Source organism: Rhinatrema bivittatum, chromosome 4 (assembly GCF_901001135.1).
Source record: "Rhinatrema bivittatum chromosome 4, aRhiBiv1.1, whole genome shotgun sequence".
Classification (NCBI taxonomy): Eukaryota; Metazoa; Chordata; class Amphibia; order Gymnophiona; family Rhinatrematidae; genus Rhinatrema; species Rhinatrema bivittatum.
In genome coordinates, this window is record NC_042618.1 from 75,287,664 (window position 1) to 75,301,271 (window position 13,608).

The 13,608-nt window shown below is 43.0% G+C and overlaps 1 protein-coding gene across 2 annotated transcripts in view; it reads left to right on the forward strand.

Moving 5' to 3' along the window:
* The window catches only part of NEMF (nuclear export mediator factor), a 125,060-nt gene that overhangs the window by 14,713 nt on the left and 96,739 nt on the right, over positions 1–13,608 (forward strand). For both annotated transcript variants that reach the window (XM_029598370.1, XM_029598371.1), the window contains exons 5-8: positions 1,374–1,522; positions 4,311–4,378; positions 8,652–8,738; positions 10,145–10,218. In XM_029598370.1, the coding sequence (XP_029454230.1) occupies positions 1,374–1,522; positions 4,311–4,378; positions 8,652–8,738; positions 10,145–10,218 (378 nt within the window). The remainder of the gene's footprint in view (positions 1–1,373; positions 1,523–4,310; positions 4,379–8,651; positions 8,739–10,144; positions 10,219–13,608) is intronic.

Genomic DNA, 13,608 nt, shown 5'->3' on the forward strand with positions numbered 1-13,608 from the left:
CTCACTGCCGTCATAAAATAAAAAGGGGAAAGTAAACGGTGTTTGGTGTTCAGTCTAATAAAATATGGCTTTGTTTAAAGGTTGCGTAGATGGAGTGGTTTGACTGTATGTCCTCTTAGGCGTGTTTCTCCGAAATCTTCTTGTAAAAGGGTTTTTGCTTTAAGGGGCTGCTTGACAGAAGAGCCTAGTGGTTAGAGCAATGGGCTGCGAGCCAGGGAAGGCAGGTTTCGGATCCCACCGACACTCCTTGTGACCTTGGGCAAGTCACTTTGTCCTCAATTGCCTGAAGTGCAAATTTAGGGGGTACTTTTGAAAAAGGATTTACACGCTTAAAAAAGGGTTTTACATGTGTAATTGCACTTTGAAGTTAATTTTAAAAGGAAATACAGATGTAAATGTAACATACTAGCGTAGCAATTTTTAAAAGCCATTTACCCGCGTAAAGTGCACTTACGTGGGTAAATCCTATGGACAATTCAATGGCATATATTGTAGCAATTTTCAAAAGCCCACTTACATGGGTAAAGTGGATTTACATATGTAAAACCCAATTTTAAGCATGCAAGTGCCTTTTAAAATCAGGCTCTGTGTGTGTGTGTGTAAGTGGGCTTTTGAAAATTGCTATAATATGACGTTGAATTGTCAGTAGGTTTTGCATGCGTAAGTGCGCTTTAAGAGGTGAATTTTAAAAGCCCGATGCACGCACAAGTCGAGTTCGCGTGCGCCCACCAAATTTTAAAAGCTGCCCAAATGCGCGCATATCTCCCGCTGTGCACACATCTCAAAAAGGTTTCAAAAAGGGGTGGGGTGTGGCCAAGAGATGTGCACGTAAATACTTACGCGCCCAAATCCCCTGCTGCGTACGTTTACTTCTGCTATGGAGGAGAGGTTAGTTTTTAAAAATAAAAAGAGAGAGCCATTTCTCAGGGGCTTAAAGGGTCTGGCATAACTGTGGGGGGTTTGGAGAAGCTAGCTGTTAACTGGACAAACTGGTGAAACTGGCAATGGCATGGTCGCGCACCCCTTTTAAAATTCCCCGACTTATGTGCATAGGTGCACGCGGTCAGGCTATTTTATAGCATGGACGCATATACACGCATCAGTTATAAAATTCGTGCTAGTGCACACGCGCCATCGTGTCCCGCTATGAAAGTTACCATCCCTGTGCATAAACGGGCTTTTGAGAATTGCTATGATAGTTTTACATTTACATGCATAACTCCTTTGAAAATGACCTCCTGCCTCTAGGAAATGGAAATACTGTACCTGAATGTAATCTAAAGGTGGAGTATTAATAAAAGAAAATGATTGCATGTTCCTGTGAAGCCTTTGTGCGCATGCTAATTCTTCTTTTCTGTTTGGCACTATGGCAGGGTAACATTGTCCTGACAGACTATGAATATCAGATATTGAATATCCTGAGGTTTCGCACAGATGAGGCAGATGATGTGAGGTTTGCAGTTCGAGAACGGTACCCAGTCAAGAATGCTAAGGTGCCGGATTCCCTTCTCCATATGGAAAGGTAATCGCGCTACTGTTTTGTCTTGGTCAAAGCCTTCCCTGTGCACAGCTTAAACACGCAGGCTTTACTCGCAGACAGAGGAGGCTGCTCCTTCAACTCCAAACTATTAAGAGGCAAAACAATGAACTGAGTCTTACTGTGCATAGATTGGGGATAACAGCCTAGTCTGGGCCATAGAAATAGGTAAAATGAGGATTGTTTTGCAAGGCTGGCCAGATTAGCTGCTGACACACATGGACTGACCAGAGCTGCCTGAAAACAGGAGGCAAACATGCTCCAAGCACCCCTGCTTCCACGTCAGAAGATACCCTAGAGCCAGCTGCAGTGAATACAGCAGAAGCTGTGAACGTGCAGGCTGCCCGCCAGTTGGCAGCGTAATAGAAACAAGGAACACAGCATTAGGAACAGAAACAGAAAGGCAGCTGTGGAAGCAGGACACTGTGAGAGCAGGACAACAGTGAATTAAAAAAACACCTGTGGAGACAGGACAGATACTGCCCTTTCCTTCTACTTAAAGCAGTCCCTTGGTCTCGTTAGGAAGTCAAAACACGTCTCGGATGCAGGCAGTGACAGTAGAATACCAAACTTTTTATTGTTTCCAGTTAGACATTTAAAAAAATAATTGTTTCTGGTGTTTCTTGCTCTTGGATTGCATCATGCTTTTTCTCCTACTTGTTGCAAAACAAAATGCATGCTTGTCACCAAAGGATCTCTTCTAGGCATTAAAGAAGCTAGGTTGTTAACATGAACAGATTATAATGGGTGCTTACTGCAAGGAACAATGAAGGTGGCAAGGGCAAAACCAGGGAGAGAACTCAAGAAAGTCTGGGCTAAGGACCAAGGATCCTTGTGGGTAAATTTTAAAAGCTGTGCGCAGGCATCCATGTGCGTGCGGTTCCCGGCACTTGCACATGGATGCGCCAATTTTATAACGTGCGCGTCATCGCGCACACGTTATAAAATCTGATACCTGCGCGCGCTGTTTTTATATCAGCACGGGCAGGTGCCAACTCGCACGCACAAAGGGGGGACATTTTTTAAGAAATGCGTAACAATACAAATAGGCCTTTCCCAAGTTCCCTCCCAGTCCACTCCAATAAAGAAGCGGACTGAGAGGGAACTTCCTAAACACCCTAGCTAACCTTGCTCCCTTTTCCCCTCTCTGCCCTGACCCCTAAACCCCCACTAACTAACCTAATTTTTTTTATTTTTCAATGTATCTGCTCTCTCGAGCAGCAGTAAGTTGCACATGCTGGACAGTGCCTAATAGTGCTGTGCTGGCTGGTCCCCGCTCCCGTCCTGCTCAAAACCCCGCCCCTGGCCCTCTCCACCCCTTTTTTCACAGTTGTCTCTTCCGCGTGTACCACGGCGTGGCCATGCGCATATCTTGCGGTTTTTACACATGCTGGCGATTTTAAATTAGGCCCTTGTGTGTGTGTATGTGGGGGAGGGGGGGGGGTGTGGAACCAGAGACAAGAGAAAGTCTGCAGTAGTGCAGCCAAAAAGGAAAAGGGACAGATTTCATTAGCCTTGCGCTCATTATCTTCTGTTCAGTTCTGCTTTTCTATATTTAGTTATTAATATTTTTTAACCACCTTTTGAAAAGGGGGTGAACTGCAGGTTATTACCATATATACTTGTGTTATGTCGAGAAATTTATGCCAGAAAAAAGGCACAAAAAAGCTGTCTCGACTTATACACGCGTATTACGGTATTTGTGGATAGCCCTCCACCCTCCCGAACCCCTCCTCCCCCCAAAACTGACCGAAAATCCCTAGTGGTCCAGCAGGGGGATCGGGTGCGATCTCCCACTCCTGGGCCGTTGGCTGCCAGTATTCAAAATGGCGCCGGTGGCCCTTTGCCCTTACCATGTGACAAGGGCTACCGGTGCCATTGGTCAGCCCTTGTCACAGCTCCTACCATGTGACACAAAGCAAGGCCCCTTTTATTATTCTGACTGCAAGAAGAACATAGAATTCTTGAGCTTTGGGCTGCATATTAGCATGGAGATGAGTGCGTCATTTTGAAGTCAAAGTTCTAGATATATTTGTACCTAAAACTTCACCTCAATGTTTTAGAGCTTTAACAGATTTACATATTTAGAGTAACACATCTGTTAAATCTCAATGATATTTTTGTCATTATGCCCCCCTAGGTTTTACCCTCGACTTATCCATGGGTGACAGATAAATCTTGATTTTGGAGCCCAAAAAATACCCTCGACTTATATACAAGTATATATGGTATATAGTGGACAACATATTGGAACAGCAGGGACAGAAATAGCAGCATAGGTGTGGATACACTATACAGAAGATTGGATTGACAAGAGAGATGCAAATGTCACTTATTTAAAATAATTTAATTTGGTGTAGATAAAATAGATTCAGGTTATGGGATAGTAATAAAATGATGCATTTGTATGCTTGATGGCTATAGGCTCGCTGTATTTTTTTCTCATTTATGGTATATTGAGACTAAATATTACACAGCAGAGGAAAGGCGGGATGGGGGAGATCTGCTAGAGACAAATACTTCCAAGATAATGCACAGGATACGGGTCTCTTTCAGTGGAACAACCTCCCCTTTCAGGTGATGCAGACAAAGATGTTATCTGAATTCAAGAAAGCACGGGAGATCTCAGAGGGAGGGGTTGGGATTGTAGAGCTGAGAAGTGGACGTGGACGGGCAGACTAGATAGGCCGTATGGCCTTTTTCTGCCGTCATGTTTCTATGTTTCACATGAAAATGTAGCCCTAATGGCACTTTTGCACCCTGTATCCAATAGATTGAATGAAATAATGACAAATGCTGTGAAGGGAGAGCAGTTAAAGAGGATCCTTAATCCACACCTGCGTAAGTACTGCCACCTCTCCTATAACAGATTGACTAAGATTGACAAGAAGGAGTTTATAAAATCATTTTTAATTACCTTTTTTTTTTTTTTTTTTTAAATCTTGTAAGACCCAAGAACTCGGACTGTAGCTGAGATACTGCTGTAACCTGTATCCTGTTGCTCTCTGATAGGCCTGTTTTAAACCCCTATAGGGGTGATGGGTTTGCCCACCTGTTCTAGGGAGGTACATTGTGTCTGACAGGAGAACTTCCGCACAGGCAGTTCAGAAGCAGGAGTGGCGCTCCTTCATATCTGCAGTCTTCAGACTCCATTAACTGCTATTAATCAAGTTGTCTTAGAGAATATCCACTGCTATTACTGGCATCAGTAGCATGGGATATACTTAGTTTTTGGGTACTTGCCAGGTTCTTATGGCCTGGATTGGCCACTGTTGGAAACAGGATGCTGGGCTTGATGGACCCTTGGTCTGACCCAGTATGGCAATTTCTTATGTTCACAGAGATTTGAGGTGGTGACATGAGCAAGAGAAACCCTTGGTAGATCTAATAGAATTTGTTTATTTCAGAAATAGGCTTTGAGGACGAAGGACAGGCAGGCTGGGGAAGAAAGAGTGGTAGGGGGCAGCAGAAGAAAACTGTTAGTGGCCATGGTGAGAGATTCCTTTCACTTTCTAATGGAGCTCCCAGGATTTTGGCTGCTTAGTTAGTTATCCAGAGGAGATTCTGAAAGGTTTGTGATCCAAGTTTGGTACAGGACTTGCACTGGTGAAGTTTCTACAGTTAGACTGTACACATGCTTGGGGATGAGTTCCAGATATCCACTTCCCTAGGAAAGTGGAAGTAAGTGACTTCCCAGGGTTCCTTTGACCTAAGGATGCATTATTCTAAAAAATAACACTCTAGAACAGGGATGGTCAACTCTGGTCCCTACTAGTATGTAATGCTCAATCAGTTAGAAAAAAACCCCTCTATTATTTTTCTATGATCTGCTAACGGACGAAAAACCTTTACTGTTTTTTAATACTAAATCCTGGTTAACAGATTCTGACACCATTACTATCAACTCTTTATGTCGCCCAGATTATACATCCATCTCAGAACCCAGGCCTAATCGACGTGGCAGAGGACTCCTTGCTCTATTTAAATTGTTTCTGCTCCCCTGCAAAAAAAAAAAAAAAAACCTACACCTTGCCCCTATGAAATTCTACTAATCACTACTTTATTGACTGAATATTGTTATTGTGTATTGTTCTCCTGGCCTTCTGCAATCAAACCCTCTCCATTACTAGAAATATCAGTTGACCTAACAAAAATCTGTTTCTCTGCATCCCTCTGTATCTGCTTTCCTCAACGCCATGAACGGTTTTGGCTGGGAACAACTTGTAGTTACCCCACCCCACAAATTTGGCCACACTTTGGACTTAATTTATTGTAATCCTGATCACATTTTGTAACTTCAACCACGTTTTCATCATATCCCATAACCTGCTTATTCAGCTATCTACTTGTATAGAAACCAAAAATACAAATACCACTAATAACCATGAACAAACAAGTAGATACAGACACTTTTGTGGAAGATCTCATACACAACATACTTTTAACAACTGGTACGGATATAAATTCCACTGTTCTATCTTGGAATCAGGCAATCAACACCACTCTTGACTCTTTTGCTCTTTTCATGCCTTATACAGTTAAACCAAAACCCTTGGTACCTTGGTATTTCACGTCACTTCGCTCATTAAAAACTATACTAAGATGCTTTGAACGTAACTGGAGAAAATATAAAACTACTGCTGCAAAAACCTCTTTCTTTAGCTGTCTAAGGAAATATAAAAAAGAAATTGATATCGCCAAAAAAAGATTCTTTTCAGATAAAATTAATGCTGCAGACGGAAACCCCTCTTCTCTATTTAATATTGTAAAAACCTTAACAGCTCGTGAACTCTCAAATTCAAAAGCTCGGTGCAATCACATTGCAACACACTTCAAAGACAAAATCCTTAACATTTCCAACAGCTTTTCGACTCTTCCATATCCTGATCCCACTCCATCTTCAGTAGACTGCAACTGGTCCACCTTCTCACATGTTGATGCTGCTACTATTACATGCGTATTACGTAAAATTAAAATGTCCTCATCGCTGTTTAACCCTTGTCCATGTCATTACTTAAGAGTCTCATCTGACCACATCAGTAATTTTCTTTCGCAACTTGTAAACCAATCACTTACTTCCAGAGTATGTCCCGAACTCTTCAAAAAAAACTTCTATATTACCAATCCCCAAGAAAAAAAATGAAGACATTACAAACTTCAATAATCTACGTCCAATAGCCTCTCTCACGACATTAGCAAAATTAACAAAATCGGTGGAACTATATCAACTTACAAACTACCTAAATGACAACGATCTGCTCCACCCCAATCAACATGGATTTCAAAAAGGCCATAGTACCGAAACCCTACTACTATCTTCTTTTGACACCATAATTAGAGGTTTTGATGCTAATACTGATTACATCTTAGTTTTATTAGACATCTCAGCTGCATTTGATACATTGGACCATCTAATCTTGATCTCAAGACTTCAATCCATTGGCTTAACAGATACAGTCTTAAACTGGTTTCACTCCTTTCTAACCTACCATTCTTACCAAATAAACATTGGTCCTCACTCCTCTAACTGGTACACAATTTCTTCAGGTGTATCTCAAGGATCCTCTCTTTCTGCTACCCTTTTCAGTATTTATCTGATACCTTTATGTCACCTATTAAACAGTTTAGGCATTCAATTCAAGATCTACACAGATGACATCCAGTTCTTCATTCCGTATTCCTCATCATAGTCCAAAATACTTTCCACTGATTGCCTATACATTAAAACAATTAACATCTGGCTTTTGTATAATTGTCTCAAACTCAATACATCAAAGACTAAAATTCTCCACTTATCCACTATTCCTCAGTCTGCCTACAGCCCCCCCCCCCCCCACCACTCATCACAACCTAGATGGTTTATCAATTCCTATAGTATCCAAAGCACGAATCTTAGGAGTAATACTAGACTCCAGTTTACCTATGTCTCATCCCATCTCTACAATAGTGAAATACTCCTTTTTCAAACTTCATATGCTAAAGCACCTTTATTTTTTCTACATGACTTTCACACAATATTACAATTCCTAATTTTCAGCGGACTTGATTATTGTAATGCGCTTCTAATTGGATTACACGACAGTGCCCTCCGTCCCCTACAGTTAATCCAGAATTCTGCAGCCGGCATTCCGACTGGCACCTCTCGAAGAGATCATATATCCCCAATCCTATACTCCTTACATTGGTTACCAATTCATTATAGAATACAATATAAAATCCTCTCCATTATACACAATTTGATACATAATGACTCTTCTACATGGTTATGCACCCAACTCCGCATCTATCAACCCAACAGGAATTTACGATCTATGCATAAAAACTTCTGCAAATCCCTATGTTTCACGTAGCCAGACTCGATATTACCAGAAGGTGTGCCTTTTCAGTTGCTGGCCCACTAATTTGGAATTCAATTCCTGATGAACTAAGGCTGACTTTTTTCTCATAAAGTGTTAAAAAGAAATCTCAAAACATTCCTGTTTTTGACAGTATTTAAAACAGTTATTGCCTCATAAGTTTTGTATTTAAGCACTCCTTCGACACTTAAATAAGCACCAACTCTAATCGCATTAATGTTTCTTTGATCCCTTGGGCCCTGTGCTTGTACATGTCTTATTTTCCTGTTACCTCTTGATTTATTTTCCCTGTTTTTTATGTTTTATGTCATTTTTAATTATGTATGTTATTTTAACCTGTAAGCTGTTTTAATCGACAAATATTGTAAAAGCGGTATACAAACATTTTGAAATAAATATCCATCATGCATATATATGAGGTAGGTTTGCATGTACTGCTTCCATTGTTTGCAAATCTATCTCATGCATATTCGTTGTGGATATCCTGAATACCTGGCCTGTTTGTGGTTCTTGAGGACCAAGTTTGCCACCCCTGCTCTAGAAAATATCAGTAAGCTGGAACTGATGTTGGCATTGACTCTGCTGAAGCAATGCTTTAAATTGTGCAGTAAAAGAACCAGGCCCTTGTGTAACCCTTTAGAAAACTTTATTTGCTCACAGATAATGATGAACTTTAAGCATACGTTCTCACTAATTATGGGAGCAGAAGTGACTGCATCCTGACTGGTTCTGCTTGTATTTTATTTGGTCACATGCAGCATGTGGAGCCTCTCTGATCGAGCACTGCCTTATCGAGACTGGCCTCTCGGGCACTGTCAGAGCAGACCAGCTACTTGACAGCAAAGGTATGTGAGAAGACGCTTCTGTCACTGCTAAATAAGTAAGAGTCCCACTTGTACCCCTCCTGTGTCCTTGTCTTCCATGTGATATCTTTGTCCTCTCTTGCACACCAGTAGGTATTTAGTCTCTCGTGCATAAGCCGTCCTGCTCTCAGCAGGGATCCAGTTTATTCCATCATGGAGGGTTCCCTTCAGGCAGGTCTTGCTGGGTGACCTGAGCCTTTTGCGGCACCGACAGCAGTGCAGATTGGTGCTCTCATGGGTTCGATCATGCTGCAAGTAGAAGCAGTTTTTGTCCTGTATGGGTATCTGGTAGCTTCACTTGGGACATGGGATTTATAGCAGTTCTGGCAGAATTTTACTGGGCATTGAGGTGCGCCGAGGAACAGCTCCTTGTTATGGGGGTGTAGGAGCTGACTGACAGTCTGAACACTTACATTGCCATTATGATGATGACTGTTTCTCAGCTTTATGTGGGTCAAACAGTTGCACATATATTAGAGGACACTACTCATAAGCTGCAGTGGATGAAGGTGTGAGTTGTAGCAGTGTCGAATGCTTTAGTTTCTCCAGCTACTGTAATCTCATTACTAGAACATTTCCTCTTCATTGTCATGTAATGCTAATTTCTATTGGTTTCTTAAGAGTTAAAAAAAAAAATGTTTCCTGGTTTTGAATAGTGAGGCTTTGTGTAGTCTAATATGTGTGGTTATATGATTGCCTAACTTCTTTGCACTATTTAATAAGGAAGCAGTTGGGCCCAAGTGGTATTACAAGTGCATGTGCCACAGGGAATTTGGTGAAATTCTGTAACCTCCTCACTGCCCCCCAATGTGACTATGGATTTTAATACTTTCTTTTATGCCAGTTAGGACAGGTGTATGAGGTGTGATTTTGAGGTTACCCACAGTCACATGATAAAATGTAATCAATTACATTGAAACAAACCGGAAGACGATCAAACGTAGCCAAGGCAAATAAAACAAAAGCAAGACCTATGTCGTGGAAAGAAGTCTTTTATTAATATTATTAAATAAAACGCTCGACTCCGGCCGAGTTTCACCTCATCGACTGCATCAGGGGCTGTAATGATAGTGAAAATCAATGCATTATCCATTGAATTAGTCTTTCAACAAAAATATTGTATGTTTAAACATAGATAAACAATACTCTAGACATCGAAAAACACACAAAAACTTAAATAAAATAAAATTCTTGAATGAAATAAAACTTGGCTGGAGTCGGGCGTTTTATTTAATAATATTAATAAAAGACTTCTTTCCACGACATATGGTCTTGCTTTTGTTTTGTTTACCAATTATATTGAGCAATTTTATAATTTGCTGTTCAGTCAAACATACTGATACATTTTTTTCCCGCTTTTACAATCAGTGCAAACTTTTTCCCTTAAGATATTGAAAGGGTACTAGATGCTATAAAGAAGGCAGAAGAGTACATGGATATAACGAAAAACTTTAAAGGCAAGGTATGTGTTTCTCTCTTCAGTGGAATACTTCTTTTATAGTCCATAATCTTCAGATGAAATAACACATAGCAAGCTGTCTCACTTACTGTTATGTTCAACATTTGTAAAGCTAGAATTTGAAGAAGTCAAAAACACTTTTATGAAACCTATTCAATTGGGCTGTGTTAAACCCAGTATTAGCATTTGAACAATTATACTGTATATTCTTTGATTAAAAAAAAGCAGTGTTTATTGTATATACTGTAAAATAAAAGGTCAACCATTTTTCAGAGCTCCGCTTGACAAGTGCCCTTTGACCTGGAAGTGGTTCCAGTGTAAAAGTCACCCATAAGAGCTTGTCTCAGGGCCCAGGGCAGGAAGAGAGATAGGGAGGATATTTTGTAAATAAAGCAGAAGTGTTCATTTCCCAGTACGTACCCGGATCAGTCCAGACTCCTGGGTTTAGGCATACCTAGCGGCAGATGGAGACAGAGAGAGTTTTACTGACACTGCTACATAATCCCTGGTGCCGCCTGCAGTTCCTCAGTATTTCTCTGTCTCCAGCAGAAGGTGGTTGGTGCAAAACCTGCAGTTCTTTCATTTTTGTGAGCCTTCCTCCCAGGGGTTTTTGGGTCCTGGTGGATTCTTCCCTGTTTGGTTGAGGTGGATGAGCTGGAGGTCGGGGATCTTTTTGTATGCTCGCTTCATTGTCTCATGGGGTGTAAATCTGGTGGTCCAGATCCCTCCCCTTCACGAGGCTGCTCAGGCGGCTGTGGGCTCAGGGCAGCTGGTTCTTTTTGTGCTCAGTTTGCCTCTCCTTTTTACATTTTAGCTGTTTTTGGTGCAGTTTTCCTCTCTTTTTAAAATTTGGCTGATCTTGTGCTGGACAGCTCTGTTTTCCATCCTGAGGGAAGGTTTGCTAGTTTTGTTTAAAGTTATTTAAAAAAAGGAAGAAAGAGAGAAACAGAAAAGGAGGCCCAGGTCTGAGGTAAGATACAGATGATTTGAGGCTTCTGGCTAACGGCTCTCTCCCCTCCGGTCCTTGGGAGTAGAGAGAGAAGGGCTTCTTTCGCCTCTCCCGCTCGTTGCTGCATTATGGGATCGGCAGGGAGGCGTTTTCCTGCCGAGTAGACTATGGTGTGCAGTTCGGTGTAATATGACACAAAAAAATAAAGAACCCCAAAATCACAGTCCTGTCTAAATAAACCAAAAAACAAGAAAAGGACACTGTGTAATATTTTTAAGTACTGTGACTAATAACAAACATTCATATATTGATGAAAGTGAAACCGCATCAGCAAGCCTGACAACGGCAGTATAACAGCTTGCCGTCCGGTCTATTCGTCATTTGCGGTGTGATTTTTTAGGGAACGCAGGCCCTCGAGGAGCGAGTACCCGGTTTCCCAGATAGGCACCTGAAAGAGAGAGAAGGGCCCCCGAGGAGTGGGTACCCAGGTTAGCGATGAATTACCCCGAAGGGCAGAGAGAGAGCTTCTAGCGGCTGCTGGGAAGCGGCAGAGCAGCTTAGACCAGAGCGATTCCAATCCTTGCTAACTCATTTTCCCTTACCCCTTATTCAGAAAGGGGAGGAAAACGCGTGTCCAACCCGTGGCACCTAATAGCGCCCTCAACGTGCAAATGCATGTTGATGGCCCTATTAGGTATGCCCGCGCGATACAGTAAGTAAAATGTGTAGCCAAGCCACACATTTTACTTTAAGAAATTAGCGCCTACCTTTGGGTAGGCGCTAGTTTCTGTCGGCACCGGGAAAGTGCACAGAAAAGCAGTTTTTACTGCTTTTCTGTGCACCCTCCAACTTAATATCATGGCAATATTAAGTCTGAGGTCCCGAAGTGTAAAAAAAGTTAAAAGAAAAAAAATTTTTTTAAATGGGCCAGCAGCTGTCGGGCCGAAAACCGGATGCTCAATTTTGCCAGCATCCGGTTTCCGAGCCCGTGGCTGTCATTGGGCTCAAGAACCAACGTCGGCTGTCAAACCCACTCACAGCCGCCGCTCCGGGCTAAAAGGAGGCGCTATGGATGCGCTAGTGTCCCTAGTGCCTCCTTTTGCCTGTTTCTACTGCACCACCTAATTTGCATACTGAATTGTGCACACCGACGAGTGGCCGGTGCGCACGCCGGGAGAGCGGGCGTTCGTCCATTCTCCCGCGGACTTTACTGAATCGGCCTGTCAGATTGTTAGCAAACGAAGGGCAGGCTAAATACCAGGATGTGCTGACGTCACTCGGAGGGGACGCCCCCGAGGTTCCCATCATGACGTGGATAAAGACATGGGTGGCGTGCACGTGCGCACCCTGGGAGGCCCTTAGGAGAAACATGGCGAACACAGTCGCCGTTGCTGATCCGGGGACGCCGGAGAGAGCGGCATGAGGACGTGGTGGCAGCCAGCCTCCCAAGGCTTGTGGAGAGGGAAGGAAGAAAGGTGAGGCTCAGAGGTCGAAGCCGTTTGAGACTGACAGATGCAACACTCAGCTATCTGTCCCCTTGGTGCTGGGATCTCATGTTAGATTGTCACCAAGGTAACAAACCACCAGAGACAGAGTCGAGTTGGGATGGGTGCACCATGCACAAAGACTAGATTAGTATTCCCCAATAGTATCCTTTATCTAATTCAAACTAAACCTGATCTTACCGAGAAAAACCCAGTCTGGGCAATGAATCTCCTGCCGGCGTTGGGAGGAAGTCTGCGGGTATGTGCACCAGTTTCTAAAGAGAGGGTGCACTCAGACTTAACATGGATGTGACGTAGGTATGCATATAGGCACCTGAATTTTGTGCGCAGGTTTGTACTTTTTCCCAGGAATGCCTCCTCTAAATGCAGCTAAAGTACAATAAGAGTTCTGTAACCCCTGGCGCTGATGATTTCAGAACACAGAGCTGTGTTGGCAGTGGGGATCTTTTAAGAAAAAGAGTGCCGGGGAGGGGGAGGGGGCTCTCTGCTAATTTTCTCTCTGCTGACTGCCACCCCTCTGGCCCAGACCTCTTTTTTTTTTATCCTCCTTACCCTTTTCCCCTCCTACCTTTTCACAAGGTTGGACGAGTGACGACCTCCTTCTTAGGCAGCTGACGGGATGAGCTCAGCCAGCCGCCTCAGGACAGCTTGGGCGAGTGGCGGCAGCAGCTCTGTCAGTGGTTGGCAGCATAAGCTCCACCAGCCGCCACAGCACGGGTCGAGTGAGCAGCGGCCAGCCGTCCCATTTCTGCAGTGTGGATGTTGTGGAAACTTGTGGACCGGTGTGCCAGAACTTCCTGGCTGCTGATTTTGTGAGATCTGCAACCAGAAAATACCAGTGGCCTACCTCTCCCAACCCCTCCCCTCGAGTTTCAAAAATGCCGGCGGTGTCTTAAACATGTCAAACCATGGCAAATTCATTAAAAGCCAATTTGCTGC